Genomic DNA, 22,827 nt, shown 5'->3' on the forward strand with positions numbered 1-22,827 from the left:
CAAATATTGGGAGGTCTTGAGTTGGAGAATTTCCCAAAGTTTATGGCGGGTGTTGAAGCTAGGTGGCCGAAGCGGACGAAGATCAACGCCTCTGGCGAGTACAGCAGCAGTGCCGGTTCCCACGAATTCCCCGAAGCCGAGCAAAGTTCCCGGCACCTCAATCGTCTTCCCGCCGCTGTCACCCGATTAGGAAAAAGGCCGCGCTGCGGATGGCTAGGGGAAGTTCCAGCGCCTCGCAAGAGGTCCACTCGGAAGCTCCTTGGCAGATCACTCCCGAGCTGAGCAATCTCGCCGAACTGCAGTTCATGATCGAAACAACGGAGAAGTGGCATGCAGCGACGGATCCCATGTACAAGCGGATGTTGAAGGATGGGATCAACATTATGTGGAGAAATCTGAGGCTGCCACCCCTGCCCGATGTTGACAGTACCACCGGCGACAGGGAGGACGAGTCTGATGACGGGGAATGAGACGGGGGGCCAATTTGTCGAAGCTTGGGGTAGTTTTTTTTTTGTTGGTTAAGTTTTTTTTTTTAATAATTATGTACTTTTAAAGTAGTTGCATTTTCTCCGTATTCGTGCCGAAATTTTAATATCATACATTGTTTATTAATTCCGTAAATTGTTTAATTTGGTGAATTTGTGAATTTTTTTTATTGCGGGAAGTCCGCGCGGGAAGGCTATGGGATGTCCGCCACTGTGCAGTGGGAAGTCCTTATGACGTGGCAGGAGATGTTTTATGGGAAGTCCGTCCCCACTGGGGATGCTCTTATGAACCTATTTTTGGTTTGGACTTTAGTCAGCATAACCAACTTTTGATAAGCCTAACACAAATTTTAGCACGAAAGAGTCTTATTCTGTGACATTATATTATATGTTGAAATTAATTTCAGATCTATAAATCGTTTAGTTATCTGGATTTGCATTCGAACATATTATTACAAATTTTCAATAAAATTCCCTTGCAGTGAAGGGCGTTTGCCTCTTTCTGCTTTCACCTTCTCATGTCAAAAAATCATCAAAAACTCCAAATCAGCTAAGTGTTAACCTCAACTAGTTGAGAAAAATAATTACAACACATCAGGGCTTGAGCTGTTTCTGTTTCTGTTTCTTCCAAATCACAGACTAGGACAAATTTCCCACCTCCAATTTCTCAAATAATTTCAACAAAGTCACAATGTTACCAAACAATCAACCTCTATCGAACTCTACATCAGCTGGCAGTAATGACATTTTGGAGAGGGAAAATTATTATACATTTCTTGGACATACAACCAAACAGATATCCCTAAATAAAACTCAGACCATATAAAAAAATCTCTAGTCTCAGAGTTAAATGGCCATCTGTCTCTCCTATGCGTTTATCCAGCATAACTCCCTAGTTACTTCAATTTCCGTTTTTTCATGAAGACGGCTACTTTTTACTTACTTGCTCAGCATCGTCTTCCTGTACAGACATTACACAGTCATTTGACATATCGTGAACTGGGACCTCATGATCCTCTGTCCTATCTGATTCGTCGTCGCTCATAGATCTTCTCCTCCAAATTTTGGATATTAAACGGGTTACACCTCTGTTCTCCGGTGCCACCTCTTCACTGTTTATTCGTTCAAAACGCACAGCACTTACTTTTCTAGCATTCCCTGCTAGTATCTGCACCAATCATATGAACTTACATTAATATTTAATGAACTACTAAACTAATTCCAAAAATTTGAGTTGAACAAACCTCAAGCTTATATATTTGAGTTTTGTCGTTCTCTTCTTGGCGGTCAGATTCGGGCTCATCATAATCAACATGGTCCTCTTGATTTTCTGTTTCAAGGACTACTTTTATTGTTTCACCGGTTCTCGGGATATATCCAAATGCTTCACAGACAAAACCTGAAACTGTTTCATATTGATGACCCTGTGTCACAGGGAAACAAGGTCAAGAAGAATGATATTGAATTGCAACTTAACAGAGTTTTGGATTTTCCAATAGCCAAATACTACTACTCAACTGTTTCCTATTTTAGAAAGAAGTGTGCTAATAATGTTCCTTGAACATGTAATGTTAATATCTATGTGCAAGCTGCTATTCGCCACAAACCTTAAAAAATAATATTTCTAAATTATCTCCAATCCAATGGCTGTGTTACATTTGAACCTCGAGTGTTCATCACAAAGGAACAACAATTGGAAGAAAAGTATGCACCATAATCCATGATTTTGATCGAAGATTAGTGAGCCATGATTTCAGAAAGCACTGTTCGAATTATAAGGAAACATGAGAAAATTAAGAATACCTCTGGCATTTTAATGTTGAGATCTTCAGAGAGCTGATCTATTGATGTATTAGCATCCACGTCATATATGCCTTCAGCACGCATGACAACATATCCAGTCTTCTTCTGGATTTCCTCCTTTATAGCAAATAAAACAAATAAAATTTGTAATAAGGAAAACTAGGGCTTGTTTATAAAATGAGATCTTTAAGATCGCAAGCAGAAATTGAGTCCTCGAAGAACAATACATTTGAATGCCTCCATCCACAATTGTTCTTTATTATAGTTTAACCACCACATGCAAGGAATTTACATTCTGATCAACAATCAAATTACAATATTTCTGAATGTACAAAATTTTATATCTGTTCATATCAAGCATTGGAAATAGTCGAGAAGAAAGAAGAGCCACCAATAATAACCAGAAAACCTTGGAGTCTTATTCTTAAACAGAATTACCTTTGAGTCATTTTCATCAAAAATCTCACCAACAATTTCTTCAACTACATCTTCAAGGGTCACTATCTGTTACAGCAAGAAATATAATTAAAGGCAGATGCCCAAACTTATGTAGGGTGTACCTCATTGACACATTTCATTAATATGATTAGGCTTTTAATGTCCTTAAGAAAAGAGAAACGCTTACTCCAACAGTTCCACCATATTCATTTAGAACAACAGCCATGTGCACCTTCCTGATGCGGAACTCTCTAAGAAGATTCCAAACAGACATTGAATCTGCAATGTTCAATGCATTTGTATATACAGAAGAGATTAATAAGCATGAACTGGGAACTATCACAGCCAAGAGCTTCAATATGTCATCCTTTAACAGTAAGGGGTCGTTTGATAGAAAAGAGAAGGAAACATATGATAAGAACACACATTTTAGGTCAGATAATTGGAATTATCTGCTCTAACAAGCATACCCTAAATGTAAAGGTTATATCATATCTTTAAGCATCATTCCAATACTTCATATATGTGGCAGGATATAACAGCACCAACATACAACTTTGATGATCACCACAAGTCAAATATGGAATGACAAGAAGACCAAAAGGAGTGTTGGGATATTTATTTTCAATCTAATAATCTCCTATAGCAATCCACCTAACATTTCTTCTGAAAGGAATTCAAAACATCAGTCATAATTTGAGGAGCTAATATCAATTATAGGTAGTTTAACTTACCAGGAACAAAGTATGCAGGTTTGTGGGCCATATCTCCAACTTTAGAAGTTTCTAGCAGCTCCCCCTTTGAAATCAAACAGAATAGGGGGTTTTCTATACAATTAGAAGTATGAAAGAACAAAATTCTGGGTAATAAAGATATTTTAAAACTTAATTGACCTTCTGCACGTAATCCAGGAGATCCATTGCATAAGCAATACCAACAATGTTGTCAATTCGCTCCTCAAAGACAGGCACCCTACAAGCAAGTACACATACTTTTTAGACAAATCATAGCATATCTAGTTGATAAAAAAGGGAAGTCATACCTAGAATACTGATGATCTACCCATTGATTGTGGAAATCAACAAGTGTTGCACTGTCATCTATGGCAACAACATCAACAAGAGGTGTCATCACCTCCCTCACATGGGTATCTTTTATTTCCAACACATTTTCAATCATATCCTGTTAAAGTCAAGTCACAGTCAATACGATACGAAATTTACACAGTAAACTAAGCACTTCCATATCTGATCAAAAAGAGAATTATGTAGTGCAAATAAGATAATAATAATAAGACAGACTGTAGCCATGTATGTACAAGGTTAAAGACATAGATTTTATTTTCCATGTGCTTAAAACATTAAACAATAAAAGAAGAAAAATACTGCTGAGTGCTATACATGCAAGTAACACCAACCTAACCGAAACCATATACGCAAGCGATCCCAATAAAACTCATCAATTTACCTGCTCTTCCTCCTCAATTGCGCCACTTAACTCTGCTCCGCGTAACATCAATTTTAGTTCATCTTCAGTTACATATGGTTCACTGAAAGATTACAATAAAACAGGTCAAAGTTAAGTCTAATAGCACAAAGAAGTCAGAGAAATGTGCAAAAACCAGTCTTTTTAATAGCAGTGACCACTGAGTCACTGACCAATGTGCAAAAACTCTGCATGAGTAACACATGAAACCGAGACAGATACTAAACAGTACTCCATTATGCTTCACAAAATTGATAGAAGGCACTCAACTGTAATCAAGTACTGAAAGTACTCTTACGTCTCAAAGAAAGTTATTGTATGATTGTTGATCTTTATCTAGAATAACTACTAGTAATTACATCTTCTCATTCTTTGCTGCAGTTGCAGACTACATACTTTTTTCGAAAGGTCACAAGTGCGGTTGATGATACTATAATATATCTTAGCACGCACATGTAAAAGACGCTAGGAAAATGTAATGCAAATATATTAAGTGAAGAAAACAGACCTTTTTCCTTTTAAGCCTAGCAGTTTTAGCATCCCCATTGACAGATACGTCACAACTCTCCCCACAGGATACAATACGAGGGACAGCCATGCCACTGGCCTGACCTAAAGGAAACAGAAAGAGAAGAACATCAGAAGTGCAAAGGTGCATTTTTTCCTTGGACTATTTTAATAGATGTATAGCCCTATAGTAACATCATACTTGCAAACTGAATAAGTTAAAACTCACCACAAACCTAGCAACCTCAGTGGCATTGTGGACAGCAATGCTTTTTGGAGTAATTTCTGTGAGGAGCAGAATAGCAACCTGTAAATTTTGGCAATATAATACTATCAAACATTTTGTAGAAAAACAACAGGGACAAAGGAGCTGAAGTGAAAGGTTTGATCATTAGAGAGTATGCACCAACACCATAAAAATAAAGACAAATATTAACGCCATTAGAAAAGATTTTACTTTTCTTGGACAAGACTCCTGACAGAATGAATGATTATCTATATTTTGACATTCCAACAACATAACAAGTCATCTGTATGAAGAGAGATAATATCATCACCAGTATTAACAACTGATAACCCAATTATTTCAAATATAGCGCCTGTTGCTACACTACACTGCTACTGAATATTAAAATTCCTCGAACTTAAAATAGGTTTCTCACCTCACTCGATCTATAAAGATTCAAAATTTCAAAGCCACGATTTCATTCAAAAAGATAATAACAGAGCATCAGAACAAGTTTCAGCACTCATAAAAGGGCCTATATGGTCCATACTGAAATATGGACTGTTAAATTGATAGTCCATATTGTATTGACATCCTAATTACCATAATATTGCATCTTTCAGAAGTAAGCAACATTCATGCTAAGAGAAAATTGAAAAGCTTCTGGAAGCAACTCAACACAGTTCCAATGCAAAATTCAGTAATTGCTACTGCAATACAAAACAAAACACCAGACATACCGTCATCACCCCAGTAGCTGCACTAACACCAGCTTGACCAAATATTTCAGTTGCAGCGTCAGTTACGAGTGCTGTAGCACCAATATTGACCACTCTGGGCACATAAAATATCTACAATAAGAAAACAAGTTCAAATAAAAAGATGAAAAAAGCTGCAAGTCAATTTTACAGGAAGTGCAGTACGTGGTGCCAATGAGGATTGTCGTCAGGAATCGAGTAACATCATTCCGTAGCATTTTGAACACGCCATTCTCTGACTCTTTTTCAGCCAATTCCCTTACCTGAATTTTGTATAAATAACATGTAAATATTCATAGTGATGACTTAAGCTCTATCAACAGGAAAACCAATTTAAATTTCGAACAAAAGAAGAGGCAGCAATCTGATTGATCAGTTTGACCCAAGCCTAGTCCTTTAGATGTTGCAGCAAGTATGATCATCATTCATAAGAAAGTATTTGAACATATAAAACTCATGTGCCAAGGAACTACGTAAACTGCAATATTGCAATCCGGGACAGGACAAAAGAACCATCCACACTCTATAGTCAGCTTTTGGATTTCAGTACCAACAAATTACTTGGTAGTAGAAGATATCTTAATCACAATAGGCTTTATTAATCACTACAATATCTTTCCTTCATAGATACCACTATCCAAATGCTTACCAAAATCTTTCCAAGACGAAGGTTTAAGGTTTGTTCGTATAGCTCAGATACATTTCTATCATAAAAAAGTATCCAATTGTAAAACCTCATTACCTTCCAAGGCCAAAGTGTTGTAATGGAGGTCTCAGCCATCGAGAAAAATGCTGAGAGGCCCAACAGCAACGCAAGAATCAACCCTTGCTGCTTGAAAACCATCAAAACCTGCAAAACCTTAGGCCATGAACTCCTCACCGACAACAAACTACGTTCCCAAACTCCAAAACCCGCAGCCACAACACCTTCCGCAGCCAATGCTCTCCGACAATTTAATACAACAACCGTACCAATTGCGGCCGCAGCCGCAATGCCCAACCCTCTCCTCACCAAAACCTCACCAAAATCGATTGCCCTCACTGCCGGGCTATTGGCATCATCATTCGCACAACAACTAGTTTTAATTAAAGAAAGGGGGCTTTTTTCATAACAATTGAACAACGGGAATGGGGAGTTGTACGGCGGCGTACAACAGGAGCAGCAGACAAGCTTTTTTGCAGCGAATTTAGGGGATAATCTCAGCAAGGAACGCCGAGGGAAGATGAAGGAAGAATTCGAACCGCTGGCGAAAGCGGATCGATAAAGCAATGTGGATTCAGGCGCGGCGGCTACAGCCATGAAGTAGTTGTGTATGATCATAGAAAATGAAATTGGGAATAATTTGGAAGAGACTAAAGGAAGTTGGTGAGTAGTTCGAGGGAGGAGAGTACAGAAATGCAGCAGATGGCTGCGAAGCTCATCGTGGTTTAATGTTGTCCCAAAGCTACGACTGGTGTAGCTCTGCGCATTTTTTTTCTGCAATCGAAGGAAAAGGTTTTAGACAAGTTGCACCGGTTGATGACGAATATACCCCTCACAAAATTGAAATATTGCTTCTTTTTTTTTTTTTTCATTTGAAAGTCGAAACCGTTTAATCCCTTCACGTGCGGCCGTGCGGGGTTATAACCGGATCGGCCGTTAGCGGTCGGACTCAAATTGGAATCTCACAATTCAGTCTTTTTCGTTCTAGACTCAAAACTCCTGAATCGTTTCAAGTAGAGAGAGTAACTGTGTCACCACGGTTATACGGTTGCTGGCAGAGGGGTTACTATTTTTACTGCCTTGGAGCAGAGTCGATTGTTTGTGTGTTAATATACAAGTTGGCTTCTTATACTGGTTCGTACCTCGTTGTTGTCTTTGCCCAGTACATGAATGGAAGTAAGCATTTCACTATCACAAATGAGAACTATATGGATTTATGTGTTTACCATTGAAAAGTTGTTGGAGTGCTTTGGGTAGAAAAATTGATTTTTCAAGGGTTCTTGAGGCTGGTTATACGTAGTTGCCAAAATATATAAATGTTCGACGCTTCCATGTCAATAGAAGAAGAAACATACAAAGTTTGTCACATTTCGCTTTTACTATTACTATTTTTTTATGGTAGACCTCACATTCCTTTAACTCATTCGCACTCATATTCCATTATAAACTAATATATATATAAATATAATTCATAATACACTTAACTTTTTCAACTCACTTTCTATAACATTTCTTAAAACCCGTATAGAATCAAAACATGTCAAACTTTGCGGGACGGAGGGAGTGAAATTAGTAAATTCATGGCAGTTAATGCTAAGAGGATATGTGACTTCAGTTGATATAATTAGCATTAATTATATTGTATATAGATCCCAGGCTTGCTTCAATAGTTTCACTTGCTGCTACTATTTTGGTCATGCTAGCAAAATAGTTTCACATGCTGCTACTATTTAAGGCCATAAGTCACTGCTAAACCAGCATTACCTGCATTGCATGTTACAATTATACGTATTTTAAACCAACGAAGCAATGAAATAATAAGTCTTAATGTACGATATAATTGCACAACACTCACTTGGATCAATAGTTCCAATTTGGAAGAGTAGGAAAATCAGTGCACCAATAAACAACGTGAAAGACAACACATCCAGACATTCCATCGCACCAGTTGTATTAAACTTTGGTCGTGAATAACCATCTATTAGTCTCAAGCTAATGTCTCGGTATCGTGATTCTTGATCAAAGCTTCTAATGGTGATTGATCCTGACAATGTCTCTGAGAAGTGTTGTATGACTAGAGCTTTGCTCACTCTACAAAATCGGGCAAGTTCTCGTGTAGAAGATATGTAATATCGCTGGAAGGAAAGTACTAAATTAACTTATCATTGAATTGTATTCAATTTCAATCTATGCATATGATTGGCAAAGCATGGTAAAACCATACTACCAAAGCCATATATTAAACAAAATTAGTAGCAAAGAAATTCAGAGACTTTACCTGCAACAGTAGGTAAGTTGCAATTATAGGAATGGAAATAATGAGGATCATGACAGCAACAACTTCTAGAAGTTGTATCACTGCAAAAGAAAACTCCGCGACGGTACCCGTGTTCAAATCAACGGTCCTTTGGTTTGTAGATGCCTGTGGAATAACAAAGCTCTCATCAAAAGTTACTCCTTGAGCAGCTTGACTTCCAAGAGAATTTCAGTGTTAATAAAAAGTAAAGAAACACTATGAGCTAAAAAGAAAAGAAATGAAAATAGCTTTGCCACATACTCTATTCAGAATCCGCCCACTCGGAGTGGAATCAAAGAAAGATATGGGTGCATGGAAAACAAGCTTAGCATTTGTAGAGCTGCTACCCTCATCATTCGTTGATTTCTCGGTACTAATAGAGTCAAGAGCTGATAAAGCCTCCTCATGTGCACCACCAAGTTCAATGAAATCACTTCCTGATGTGAGAATGCCGTGGTATCTGCTCGCTTGTTTAATCTGTCCTTCTTTCATAACCTGATGAGTAAAAGATAAGCCATATGTCACATGATTAAAGTATTCACAAAAATGCATCAATTCGGAGATGGGAAACTCACAAGAATAAGGTCAGCTAAAGGCAGAAACTCCACTTGATGAGTAACATAAATAATGGTTTTGGAATTCAGAAGCTCCATAATGCATGCCTGGCATAACATATAAATTAAGAAGTTGATCAACAACTATCATCATTAACTTTTTTTCATAAATACATATAACAACAGAAATGAACATGTTGTGCTTACATTGAAAAGATGAGTGCCTGTATGTGCATCCACAGCACTGAATGGATCATCAAATAAATAAATATCGGCATCTTCGTAAAGAGCTCGCGCAATCTGTATCCTCTGCTTCTGTCCAACACCCATGTTGATTCCCCTCTCACCAATAACAATTTGATATGATTTTGTTCTCCATAAATCAAAGGTTCCAAACAACCCAAGCTTGATACATATTTAAATTGAGGCCATAAATCACTCCTAAACCAGCAATACCTACATCGCATACTACGAGTATAACAACTCTGAACGAATTCAGCACGTAAAAGAATAATTAGTTTTAATATACGATATATTTGCACAACACTCACTTGGATAGCTTCTTCTCCTTTAGACTGCGAGTGTTCAAGTGTTGTAGTAGTATGAAGCAGGTGATGGGAAGAAAGCGAGTTGTTATCTTTGCTTTACATTCACATCTCACATAGAGTTATACTAGTTAGTACTCCCTCCATCACACAAAATTTGCCACACTTTGACTCGGCACGAGTTTTAAGAAATTTAATAGAAAGTGAGTTGAAATCGCTATTTTTTTTTAAGGTCACAAGATGAATCGATGATACTATAAGAACTTCTTAGCTTCAACTCTTTCTCAGCCAATTCCCGTACCTGCATTTAGTATAGATAAAATTAAAGAGTAAAGGTCCTTTTTGGTCCTTAACATTTGACGATTTTTTGATTTTGGTCCGTAACATTATCTTTTGAATTATTTGGTCCTTAACAAATGAAAATCGATCACATTTGGTCCGAAATGGACGGAGCCGTTAAAACTTAACGGTCAATGAAACTTAATATAATTTTGACCGGATTTAGACTTTAAAAATTTAGATTTCTTTTTCTTTTTCAAATCAATTCTATTTTTTTTTAAAATTAGTTTTATTTATTAAAAGACTTTGCTTCAATCATTTAAAAACCCTAGAATCCTTCTTCATCTTCCATCTCCTTCTTCGTTTCGTATAATCTTCCATCTTCTTCATCTTCCATCTTCTTCATCTTCCATCAATTAAGCTCAACTCACCAACCATGAACCGTTCGAACTATAGCAGAGAGACCGGTGGGAATGGCGATGGACGTGACCTCCGATTCCGGTACGAATTTGTATGTAAATCGCCACCGCGAACTATTGTGGAATCGCCGGCGAGAACCTCACTCCGATTCGCCGGCGAAAACTAGGCTTTCTTCGCTGGTTTGCAAAGTGAGATAGATTGTGAGCGGGAGGCGATGTCGCGATTCAGAGAATGAGGGGATTTCGTATTTCCTCTTTCTTTTCTTTCTTTTCTTGTATCAATTTTTGTTTAATTTTATATTGTAATAGTGATAATTATTATTTACTTAAAATTTTGTTATTTTTCTGATTTTGGTTAATTAGATATTATACATTAATTAAATATAATTAAAAGTCTTAATCCAGTCAAAATTGATTTAAACTTAGTTGACTGTTAATTTTTAACAATTCCATCCATTTCGGACCAAATGTGATCGATTTTTATTTGTTAAGGACCAAATAATTCAAAAGATAATGTTACGGACTAAAATCAAAAAATCGCCATATGTTAAGGACCAAAAAGGGACTTTAGTCAAAATTAAAACATCCATAGTAGTAATAGCTTAAGCTCTATCAACAGGAATACCACTTCAAATTTTCAATAAAAGAAGATGAGACAATCTCTTTCACACAACAATTCGTTTGAACAGAAATCAAAGAAAGGGGGATTTTTTTCATTACACAGGACAGGGAAGTTGTACGGCGGCGTACAACAGGAGCAGCAGCCAAGCTTCGATGAAACAATGTGGATTCAGAGGCGGCGAGTGTAGTTATGTATGATCATAAAAGAAGTTGGTGGGTAATGAGAGAAATGCGAAGTAATGGTAGTGGACTGGTGGTTGAAGACTTGAAGTTGAAGGTGCACACACATCTTTATATACTTCAATTATTGCAGTGTGGAAAATCTCAACTTGTGAAACTTGTGACGAAATTTTGGCTACATGTAATTATTGAAACATGGTACGATGGAATCATGAGTTCACAACTAACCCTATTTGGTTGGTTGGTATCACATGCATTGAGAGGGAGTGAGTACTCTTTTACCTAAAGTCATGCACTACTCAAGGATGGGTACATTCAGAGAAATGACCGGTCATTAGCGATGAAAATATTATTGGTGACAAAATACTCCCTCCGTCCATATAATATTGTTCAAATTTGATTCGACATAAGTTTTAAAAAATGTGTAGAAAAGTGAGTTGAAAAATCTAGCGGAATGAATGTTACACATTTATATACTCCATTCGTCCCACAAAAGATGTCACACTTTCCTTTTTAGTTTGTCCCACAAAAATGTCACATTTCTATTTTTGGAAAAAAATCTCTCACATGAATATAAAAATAATATTTTCTCTCTCCATTTAACACACAAAATAAAACCTCCTAAAATCTCGCACCGTTCCACAAGTATGACATCTTTTGTGGGACGGATGGAGTATTAGTTTTATAATAGAATGTGAGTGTATAAAGTTAGTGGAAAGTGAGGATCATTTACCAAATATAGAAAAAAAAGTAAAGTTGACAACTTTTCACGAACAGACCAAAATGGTAAAACTGGACAACATTTCACCGATTAAGGGAGCAACTTTTTATTCTACACTTTTTAATGGGTAAATGAAGTTAAATTTAGAGGCCGAAGTATTCAAACTTGAGATCAGACATTTTTAACTTGTCTTATCGCTTGACCAACTTACTCTACTTTTTAAATGAACTAGTGGAGACTGGAGAGTGTACAATGCTGGAGTACTTTTTTTTCACTTTAATGAGAGATAAAATTTTTACAATTATGATTTTAAAAATCTTATTGCGGAGTAATTTTTGAAAATTTTAGGAAATTGAGAATCAGTTATTAGTTTAATCAATAACTTTTATCAGATATTTTTCAGAATCCTTTAAAATTATGTAAGTATTAAGGATCTGTAAATATTTTTATGTAAGTTTTTAATTTTGTTATCTCCAGAAAACCTATTTTTGTTTTCTCTCTCCAGAAATGTGTTTCAATTTTCAAAAGATTTTTTTTACAAACCTTTTGAATTCCTACAAAAATTTTCCTCTATATTTCTTCATACAGTACTGAGTACTTTGATAGTATTGCCCACGCAATATTCAAAGTATTTCCCGAATTTGAGCCAACAATCACTGAATATTAAAGCTTATGTTTTCATTAATTTTATTTAGAATTAAACATGTTGTAAATAAAGGCCAAAATTTAATCAATTTTTGCATGTTTAATCTAGCTACTAGTAATAAAAAAAAGAATAGTACGTACTACTAGCTACTAGTAATAATATTTTGTAGATGTAACTAGACAAAGGATTAAAAGCTGTGGTATTTCACTAAGTAGTATACTGGAGTAGTATTTAAATAGCAATAGTGAGTAACTTAGTACTACTATCATTTTTGTAGCAAAAGTGTTCATTAAACAATACTACTACAATATTAATTTCATTAACATAAGCAAATTTAAAATAAATTATAGGGCCTTTTCTGCCTAAACAAAACAAAAGAACTTGTACTCTCTCCGTTCCCTTATAGTTGAGGCGGAATTTTTCAGTACGGAGTTTAAGAAATAGATATTTAGTTTGTTCAGTAGGTAGATAAAAAAGTAAGAGAAAAAAAAATAGAGAGAATAAAGTAAGAGAGAGTAAAGTAAAGTGAGAAAAATGGGTTGCTTTTTACCGTTTGGAGGCAAGTCATAATTTTTGTTGTTTGTGTGTTGATATACACGTTGGGTTCATATGTTGGTACCTGTCTCATTGATGTCTTTGTCTAGAACTTGAATGGAAGTAGGCATTTTGCAAATGAGGGTTGTATATTGGTTTATGCGTTTACCATTGCAAAGATATTCAAGTGCTTATAGAGACATTAGTTTTTTAAGGTTTAGCAGACTAGTTATAGGGTGAGAGCAACTTTAGTTGCCAAAATATATAAGAGATTATCGTTTTCATGTCGATCGAAGAAGAATATACAACGGGGGGAAATTATTAATTTTTTGGCAGTTGATGCGGAGAAGATAGTGACTTCGATTGGTATAAGCATGACTCGTGGATGGTGGTTCTGTAGGTCGTCTTAGCATTAATTATATTATACACAGATCTTGAGCTTACTTCAATAGTTGCACTTGCTGCTGCTATTTTGGTCATGCCATCAAATGTCTCAGTTGGAATATTGTAGGACGAGCAAATAATATCCAAATACAAAAGGATAAAGGTGACTTCGAAAGTCTTGAGGAACATGAGAATCCTTAAACTTCAGGTGCAGGAACTGAGGTGTTCTCTAGAAATCAAGACCTTAGGAGTGTATAAACAAGGTGTTCGACAATATGTCTTTATACTATAGTCTTCACCGCGCTTTTGAGGTGCTCCTATGTTCGTGTTTGTGGTGCTTGTATGTTGATGGAATTACCACTTGAGTTAGGAAATATACTATCTACGCTAGCAATCTTTAGGATTCTCCAAGAGCTAATTTACAATAGCCATAATTGTCCAGACCAAAGTTTTTCTTGATCGAATAGTGCCATTCCTTTCTCTTGACGACCTGCCACAAGATGAATAGAGAAGCTTCTAGCTAGTTGGTAGTCTTGATACAAAGCTTTTGTACTACATGTAATGGGAGGTTATCAAGATAAAGGAATGCTAATTTGATCCAGAGAAACATTGATCTAACCAGTCATGGCTATTGTAAATTGGCTCTCGAAGAATCCTAAGGTTGTTAGCGCATGTAGTATCTTATGAACCTAAGTTGGAATTCTATCAACATACAAGCACTAAACTTGACCACATACATGAACTCAAGAGCACTCCAAAAAATAAATGTGTCGAAGACTGTAGTGTTAAAGATAGCTTGCCAGCCACCTTGTTATACACACCAAGGTCTTGAATTCTAGAGAAAACCTCAACTCCTGCGCCAGAAGTTTAAGGATTCTAATGTTCCTCAAAACTTTCGAAGTTGCCATCATCCTTTTGTCTTTGAATTTCATTAGCTTGTCCTAAAATTTCTAGTGCAATTTTCCAAGTGGGACATATGCTAGCATGACCAAAATAGTACTAGCAAATCTAGCTATTGAAGGAAGCGTGAGATCTCTAGACAATATAATTAGCGTCAAGATGACCTGCAAAAGAACCATCTATGTATCATTCATATACCAATCTAAGTCACGTATCCTCTCAACATCAATTGCCATGAAATTAATAATTTCCCCTATTATATGGCAACTAATGCTGCTCTCGCTCTATGACCAATCATGTGAACCTTAAAAAACCAATGTTTATATGCAAAGCATTGAAACAGCTTTGCAATGGTAAATGCAGAAACCAAAATATAGTTATTATTTGCGAAATGCCTACTGCCGTTCAAGTAATGGATAAAGACATCAATGAGGTACAGACCAACATATGAAGCCAACGTGTATATTAACACACAAACAACATAAATCACGACTTCCCTGCACGCGGTAAAAAAACAACTCCTTTGCTAGCATGACCGTAATGACTTGGTTACATTCTCCACTATAAGACTCAGTTATCATTTAAAACTGTGGCCATCTAACAGCCGGGCAAGTTGAGGAACAACCTCTATATCCATGGTTTTCTTTTAAAGTAGCGCGAATAATTGACTCATTCATGAGAAAGTAAAGAGACTATAAGTGTGATCACTGCCCTAAGGGGCTTTGGCCAGTGTCTTAGACTCTATACCAATTCTAGAACTACCATACAAAATGTGAGTTTTAATGATAGTGTTCTCATCATTTTCCATCCCAAAATTCAGTGAATCAGAACACCAAACTCGTAAGAACTGAAACAATATTAAAGGCCCAAAATAGAATCTACAAGTATTTGGTATTTTTTTGAAATAAAGAATGTTTGTTACTAGACAGAGGTATAACAACATCATACTTGCAAATTGATAGAGTTGAAACCAAAAATTGCATAATATTTTTATATTAGAGTGAATCTGTTCATTCACACTAAAATATCTTTCCAAGCAAGACGTAGGTTCATTCGTATACATCATAGATTCATAATAACAAATATCCACTTGTAAAACCTCATTACCTCAATTCTGTCGAAAGCAGATCGATAAAAACATGTGGTTTCAGACAGGGCAGCTGCAGCAGTGTATGAAATCAGGAATAAGCAGGAAGAGATTAAAAGAAGTTGGAGACTAGAGAGAGGAGAAATAGAAATGCAACAGCTGTGAAGCTCAACGTGGTTTATATAGTAGCTCTGCGCATTTCTTTTCTTTATCATGGAATCGAATAAAGGTTTCAGACAACTTGCACCGGTTAATGACGTTAAAGTCTCTGTAAAAATGAATATTGTGACTGATTTACAATCACTAAGCATAATAAAAGGTGTAAAAAGAATATATGCAAAAGCAAATATTGAGCATTATAAGACGTAAAGCCAGTAAAAGCAAACGTTGAGCATATAATAAAATTGTAACAAAGCACATCTTGAACACTATAAAAGCCTAAAGGGGCAATTGATTGCTAATATTGTGAAACGTGTCTCAAAAATACATCACAGTATTGGGTATTTTAGTTAGGCATAGGGAGTATAAAGGATATAGATAATTATTTTTTGGGTAAATGGTCGATTTTGTCCTATAATGTTTACTCAAAAATGTCCCACAATTTATTAATTCTATCATTTCAATTTTTGTAATTAACTTTCCTGGAAAAAAAAAATTGGCAACCGTATTTATGAGGTGACAACCAGCTGAGTACATGTATATTTTTGTTTTTTCTCTTCTAATTCAAATTACCCCTCATACATATACATAAATAACATTTACATTCAACTAATACCTTGCAAAAATACGATTGCCAAAAGGAGAGGTAAATGGAAAGGTAAACTAATATAACTACCAAATTTACCTTTTTTTAATGAAAAATCATTCTCTAATTTGAAAGATGTTGAACATTAGAGCTTGATCTGATGCTGTATTCCGCCACCAGCTTTGCAAACAGAGATGACTTATCCTCCAACAGCTTCTCTGGCATCTCGTATTCCTTAAGCAGTCCTGCACCACACAAACACAACCAACTCAATCCCAACTAAATCATTCACACACTGCTCAAGCCAAAGCACGAGTACCGTTATCTAACAGCACAACCATGTCGCTGTCCAGCACCGATGTTATCCTATGTGCAATCGTTATAACTGTCGAGTCACAGAAATGGTTCCTGAGGGTCTGTTGGATCAGAATATCCGTTGCTGTGTCAACAGAAGCTGTTGCCTCATCGAGCACAAGAACCTTGCTTTTCTTCAGTAGCACGCGCCCGAGGCAAACCAGCTGCCTCTGTCCCACGCTCCAGTTCTCTCCATTCTCAGACACTGCTTCATCAGAATTCAAACTCATCGAGTAAATAATCCTGTCTAACAACGACGAAGAACAATCAATGAGCAAGATTAACCTGCAAAATCAAGCTTCTCTGGCTTTTTCCTGACCTCATCACCGAGCTGGCATTTATCAAGAGCCTAAACAAAAAGCAGAAACAAAACATTTAGCCAACACGCGAATCATGAGTATGAATTATCAACTAAATCAAACGAACCTCCCATATCTGCTCATCAGTATACTCTTCAAGGGGGTCGAGGTTAGTTCGAACAGTTCCCTCAAACATTGTTGGATCCTGTGGGATTATGCTCAAATTAGACCGTAAATCATGCAGTCCAATAACTGCTATATTGATACCATCGATCAGTATCTGTCCGACTGTTGGTTCAACTATTCGGAAGAGTGTTTGGATAAGGGTTGATTTGCCACTTCCTGTTCGTCCTACAATACCAGTCCTCTTCCCTCCAAAGAAAGTACATGTTAGGCCTCGTAGCACAAAGGGCAAGTGAGGACCGTAACGAACCTACAACAACAGCTATAATGTCAGCACAACGATTTTGACATAGTAAACGACAATGCAGTCCATCATAAAAACTCACTTGAAGGTCTTGGATATTAACTTCTCCTTGTGTAGGCCAGCAACTCTGCGGCCTGTTTGACTCTACGACAAGCGGAGGCTCACTTGGAAGTGAAGTATACTGAAGTATTCTTTCAACTGATATGATTCTGTTCTCCATCAAGCAAAGGTTGTGAACGACCCGGGTCTGATACATATTTAAATTAAGGCCATAAGTCACTGCTAAACCAGCAATACCTGCATTGCATATTACGAGTATACGAACTTTAAACCAATGAAGCGCGTAAAAGAATAAGTTTTAATCAACGATATATTTGCACAACACTCACTTGGATCAATAGTTCCTTCTGGAAGAGTAACCAGGAAAATCAGTGCACCGGTAAACGTCATGAGAGACAACACATCTAGACGAAGGCATAGCCATTCCATCGCACCAGCTGTATGAAACTTTGGCCGTGAATATCCATCTATCAGTCTCAAGCTTATGTCTAAGAATCGAGATTCTTGATCAAAACTTCTAATGGTGATTGCTCCTGATAGTGTCTCTGAGAAGTGTTGTATGACTGGAGCTTTGCTCACTCCACAAAGTCGGGCAAGTTCTCGTGCAGCAGCTATGTAATATCGCTATAGAGGAAAGTACTGAATTAACTAATGATTGAATCATATGCAATTTCATTCCAGCATCTATCTATACAGTAACAAGAATGTTAAGAAAAAAGGAACTTTACCTGTAACAATATACAAATTGTAACTACTGGAATGAAAATGATGAAGACCTGCCAAGAAACTTGCATCATGACAGCAACAACTCCTAGAAGCTGAATAACGGCAAAAGAGAAGTTCGAAATGATACCCATGTTCAAATCAACAGTACTTTGGTCCGTCGATACCTGGCAAAGAACAAAGCATTCATCAAAAAGTTACTCCTTAAGCAGCTTGACTCCCAACAGAATTTCAGTCAAAACCATGTAATGTAAGCTAAAAAGAAAACAAAACAAAAGAAAAGAGCATTGTCACATACTCTATTCAAAATCCGCCCACTCGGAGTGGAATCAAAGAAAGACATGGGTGCACGGAATATGCAAAGATGCATCTTGTTAAAGAGTATCTTTGCAGTCTTGTAGCTAATGGTCACATCAGATAAAGCCCTGCCTAATATGCAAAAGGCACTTCCAATCGACAAAGCAATGTAGACGAGGATAAGGGTAGAGCTTCCAACAGGAGGCGCTTCATCCTCAGAAACAGGAGTTGCCAAAGCCATCCAATAATTGCTTCCAATTTGAAGCACCTGGAACACAATCTGGGCTAGCAAAGCAACGGGTGCTAGGAGTCCACCATACGCTGTTGTGATATAGTTCCAGTAAACTGACAGTCCTACACTTCCTTTCACTCTTTCTTCTTCTTGAAAAAGCTGACCCTTTGTTTCTTCATTATTGTTATCATTTCCATGTTTCTCAGATTCCGGTTGCTGCAAAACAGGCTTAGCGTTTGTAGAGCTGCTTCCCTCACCATTTGCAGATTTCTCTGTACTAATAGAGTCAAGAGATGATAAAGCCTCCTCGTGTGCACCAATAAGTTCCATGAAATCACTTCCAGGTCTCAGAATGTCGTTGTACCTGCCCGCTTGTTTAATTCGACCGTCTTTCATAACCTGGCGAGTAAACGATAAGTCACAAGTCACATGATTAAAGTATGCAAAATAAGCATCAATTTAGAGATCAGCAAATCACCAGAATAAGGTCAGCAGAAGGCAGAAACTCCACTTGATGAGTAACATAAATAATGGTTTTGGAATTCAGAAGCCCCATGATGCATTCCTAGCATTAAATATAAATTAAGAAATGTTTCATAATACTATATATACTAACAATAGAAATGAAGAACATGTTGTGCTTACATTGAAAAGATGAGTGCCTGTATGTGCATCCACAGCACTGAATGGATCATCAAATATATAAATATCGGCATCTTGGTAAAGAGCTCGCGCAATCTGTATCCTCTGCTTCTGTCCACCACTCATGTTGATTCCCCTCTCACCAATAACAGTTTGATCCCCAAAAGGTAGAATCTCCAGGTCTTTATTCAGCGAGCATGCTTCAAGGACCCTATTGTATCGCTGTCTATCCATTTCCTTACCGAACAATATATTTTCTTCTATTTTTCCGCTTTGTATCCAAGCCGACTGAGCAACATAGGCTTTTGTTCCTGAAAGCCTAACCGTTCCAGATATTTTTGGTATTTCCCCCAAAACACTAGAAAGTAAGCTAGACTTGCCAGAACCAACCTTGCCACAAACTGCAACTCTCATTCCACGCGACACTCTAAAAGTAATATCTCCCAACGTGGGACTAGGAGATGATACATCCCATGAAAAGTTCCCATCTATCACCTCAATGGCAATATCAGAACTACCAACCGGAAGCTTCTCTACTACATCTGGTGGCAGGTCGTCAAGAGAAAGGAATGACGCAATTCGATCCAGAGAAACCTTGGTCTGAACAATCATGGCTATTGTGTCAGGCAGATTGTAAATTGGCTCTTGAAGAATCCTAAAGGTTGCCACAGCAGATAGTATCTTTCCCGACTCTAGTGGGATTCCCATCAACACGCAAGCACCAAAAGTTACCACAGACACGAATGTAGGAGCACCCCAAAAGAGAAATGAAGTGAAGGCTGAGGTATAAAGGTATCTTGCCAACCACCTGGCCTCTACACTCCTAAGTTCCTGAATTCTAGAGAGAAACCTCAACTCCCACGCCTGAAGTTTGAGGATTCTCATGTTCCTCAAGACTTCTGAAGTCGCCTTCATCCTTTTATCTTTAGATTTCATTAGCCCGTTCTGAAATTTTTCCTCCAATTTCCCAAGTGGGACGTTTGCTAGCATGACCACAACAGTAGCAGCAAGTGCAGCTATTGAAGCAAGCCCTAGATTTTTATACAATATAATTAATGCTAAGCTGATCCGCAGAACCAACATCCATGGATCATGCACATACCAACAGAAGTCACCTATCCTCTCAGCATCAACTGCCATGAAATTAATAATCTCCCCCGTTGTATGTTCATTCTTCGATTTACAAGAAAGCGTCAATCCCTTATTATATATTTTAGCAACTAATGCTGTTCTCGCCCTATAACCAGCCTGCTGAACCTTAAAAAACCAATGTCTCTGTGCAAAGCGCTCGAACATCTTTGCAATGGTAAACACAGAAACCAATATATAGCCCTCATTCGCAAAATTCCTACTTCCATTCAAGTACTGGACAAAGATATCAATGAGGTATGGACCAACATTAGAAGCCAACGTGTATATCAACACACAAATACCAGAAATCACGACTTCTCTCCAAGCAGTAAAAAGCAACCCCTTTGCCAACATGCCTGCGGTGACTCGGCTACTCCCTCTACTATAGGACTCCAACTTATCATTCAAAACTGGAAACGCCCCTCTAGCAGCGTCCAAGCCTGCAAGCTGAGGAACATCCTCGAGATCCAAGGCTTTTTTGTACCCTTGCGCGATTAAAGGGCTCATCCATGAAAAAGTAAAGAGACTATAAACGCCAGCACTGCCATAAGGGGTCACAGTCTCATCCCCTTTGGCGGCCGGTGTCTGAGACTCTATACCATTCAAAAGGGGCTCTTCAAGGATAGTGTTCTCATCCTTACTTTTCCCACCCCAAAACCCAGTGAAACAGAACACTAAACTCATAAGGACTGAAACAATATCAGAGGCCCAAAAAAGAGTCAGAAAAATGTTTTTGCTTTTTCGAAATAAAGAACGTATGTTACTAGGCAATAACAAGACACACAACAGAACAGCCCCCACCAAAGCCTCAGAACGAGGGGATATTTGGTTTCTTTCGAATTCGAGAAATAGTGAAGCAAGAAGAGAAAGAGACACAACCAAGAAAGTGTTTTGACAGCAAAGTCCGATAAAGTTAGGATCTTTTCATGACTCTAGCCATTTGCATACCAATAGAAGAGGTTCAAAAAGCATTCTTGTCAAGAAACGCAAGAGTGTTGGATTGATTAGAAAAGCAAGACCACCTCCAATCATGTCAAAAAAGGCGGGAATCAGAGAGGAAAGACATACCAGTCGTCGAAGAAATCCCTTGGCTGTGAATTTGTCTTTCTTAGTAGTGTAGTGTGGTGTGGAGTAAGTGATGATGACCAAAAGGTAAGTGTAAGTTGATATCTCTGCTTTGCATACTTTCTAGTTTCTACACATGACTACACGAATCGTCTTTGATCATTTGAACTTTTCGGTTGTTTGCTTTTATTCTATAGAATAACAGATCCGTTAATTAACAAAATAAAAGTCAAGAAAGTGATTTTTCTTGGGAAGCAAAAATCGTGATGGGCAAGCCTATGGTGGAAGTGAAACTTAGTGGAAAGGATATCTGATTTTATTCAATAATTATACTGGGGGGCTGGATCTCCTGCTGTGGGAGAATCACAGCACCATATGTGTGGAGCTAAACGGCGCCGCTTTAATCAAATTTAAACTTCTTTACTTTTTTCTTTCTTTGCTTAAAGTTTACCACTGATCAAATTTTAGCATCTTTATTAACTATATATTAAGATTTTTTGAATATTACTATATAATGTGAACGAGAAATATCATTTACAAAATTTAAAATTGTATTGCATTTGTGTAAAGAGAGGAGAGAGCAAAATAAATTTATTTTATAGTGCAAATTTATTTTAAAGACAGCAACAAATAACTGAATCTAGAAAAAATAAGCTCTGAATCAGTACTACTCCCTCCGTCCCGCTTAAGATGACACGTTTTTCTTTTTAGTTTGTGATAAATTAAGATGATACATTTCCTTTTTTGGTAACTTTCTCTCTCTAATTAATACACTCAACCACTTTTTCTCACTTTTATTAAAATATTCATCTTTCTTTATCTCTCTACTTTAATACTTCCACCCACCTTCTCTCTCTCCAATTAAACACTTTAACCAATAACTCCTAAAATCCTGTGCCGGCTAAGCGATGTGTCATCTTAGCCGGGACGGAGGGAGTATTATATAAGAGATTCCACTAAAAAGTCGCAATAGAGAATAAATACACTACTATGCCACGTTTGTTTTTATACAAACTACTATCTCCGTTCACTAAGTTTGTCCTATTTTGACCCGACACGGGTTTGAAGAAATATAATGAAAAATGAATTGAAAAAGTTAGTGGATTGTAGGTCCTACTTTTATATATTAGTTTTATAATAAAATGTGAGTAAGAATGAGTTAGTGAAATATGGAGTCCACTATCAAAAATGATAAAAGTGAAATGGATCAGATTTTGGTGGACAGAGGTAGTATAAGATAAAACTATAAAGATGCTAAAATTTGATCAATGGTAAACTTTA

At 37.1% G+C, this 22,827-nt stretch overlaps 3 protein-coding genes across 7 annotated transcripts; all 3 read right to left on the reverse strand.

The window, feature by feature from the left end:
- Positions 1-1,036: 1,036 nt before the first annotated feature.
- LOC125223123 (DUF21 domain-containing protein At1g55930, chloroplastic-like) lies at positions 1,037-7,184 on the reverse strand. Its single transcript, XM_048126115.2, has 14 exons — positions 6,445-7,184; positions 5,868-5,965; positions 5,685-5,778; positions 4,948-5,025; positions 4,720-4,823; positions 4,194-4,275; positions 3,769-3,908; positions 3,620-3,698; positions 3,461-3,524; positions 2,914-3,005; positions 2,727-2,792; positions 2,289-2,405; positions 1,730-1,909; positions 1,037-1,653 (listed from the first exon to the last, which is right to left on the reverse strand). Exons 1-14 carry the CDS (start codon positions 7,021-7,023, stop codon positions 1,414-1,416), a joined length of 2,013 nt encoding a protein of 670 aa, XP_047982072.2. The 5' UTR covers positions 7,024-7,184; the 3' UTR covers positions 1,037-1,413.
- A 530-nt stretch (positions 7,185-7,714) lies between these two features.
- On the reverse strand, positions 7,715-15,706 carry LOC148934433 (ABC transporter C family member 3-like). Its single transcript, XM_089056207.1, has 8 exons — positions 15,592-15,706; positions 9,807-10,101; positions 9,463-9,711; positions 9,277-9,363; positions 8,963-9,196; positions 8,684-8,827; positions 8,261-8,540; positions 7,715-8,169 (listed from the first exon to the last, which is right to left on the reverse strand). The coding sequence occupies exons 3-8, from the start codon at positions 9,583-9,585 to the stop codon at positions 8,132-8,134; spliced, it is 906 nt and encodes a 301-aa protein (XP_088912333.1). The 5' UTR covers positions 9,586-9,711; positions 9,807-10,101; positions 15,592-15,706; the 3' UTR covers positions 7,715-8,131.
- LOC125223122 (ABC transporter C family member 3-like) lies at positions 15,446-21,783 on the reverse strand. Of its 5 annotated transcripts, XM_089056195.1 has the most exons (12): positions 21,550-21,782; positions 19,354-21,170; positions 19,187-19,273; positions 18,478-19,107; positions 18,185-18,346; positions 17,786-18,080; positions 17,479-17,693; positions 17,097-17,402; positions 16,956-17,019; positions 16,636-16,875; positions 16,416-16,561; positions 15,446-15,839 (listed from the first exon to the last, which is right to left on the reverse strand). In XM_089056195.1, exons 2-11 carry the CDS (start codon positions 21,163-21,165, stop codon positions 16,440-16,442), a joined length of 3,933 nt encoding a protein of 1,310 aa, XP_088912321.1. In that variant the 5' UTR covers positions 21,166-21,170; positions 21,550-21,782; the 3' UTR covers positions 15,446-15,839; positions 16,416-16,439. The 5 variants fall into 5 exon arrangements, with proteins under 5 accessions (XP_088912321.1, XP_088912326.1, XP_088912325.1 ...); XM_089056200.1 differs by having other exon boundaries at positions 15,446-15,644; positions 16,655-16,875; positions 19,354-21,783; XM_089056199.1 differs by having other exon boundaries at positions 16,655-16,875; positions 19,354-21,782.
- Between the last annotated feature and the right edge of the window lie 1,044 nt (positions 21,784-22,827).

This window comes from Salvia hispanica, chromosome 1, assembly GCF_029641045.1.
Source record: "Salvia hispanica isolate PSC_SH4W2 chromosome 1, Shi_PSC_v1, whole genome shotgun sequence".
NCBI classification, from domain to species: Eukaryota; Viridiplantae; Streptophyta; class Magnoliopsida; order Lamiales; family Lamiaceae; genus Salvia; species Salvia hispanica.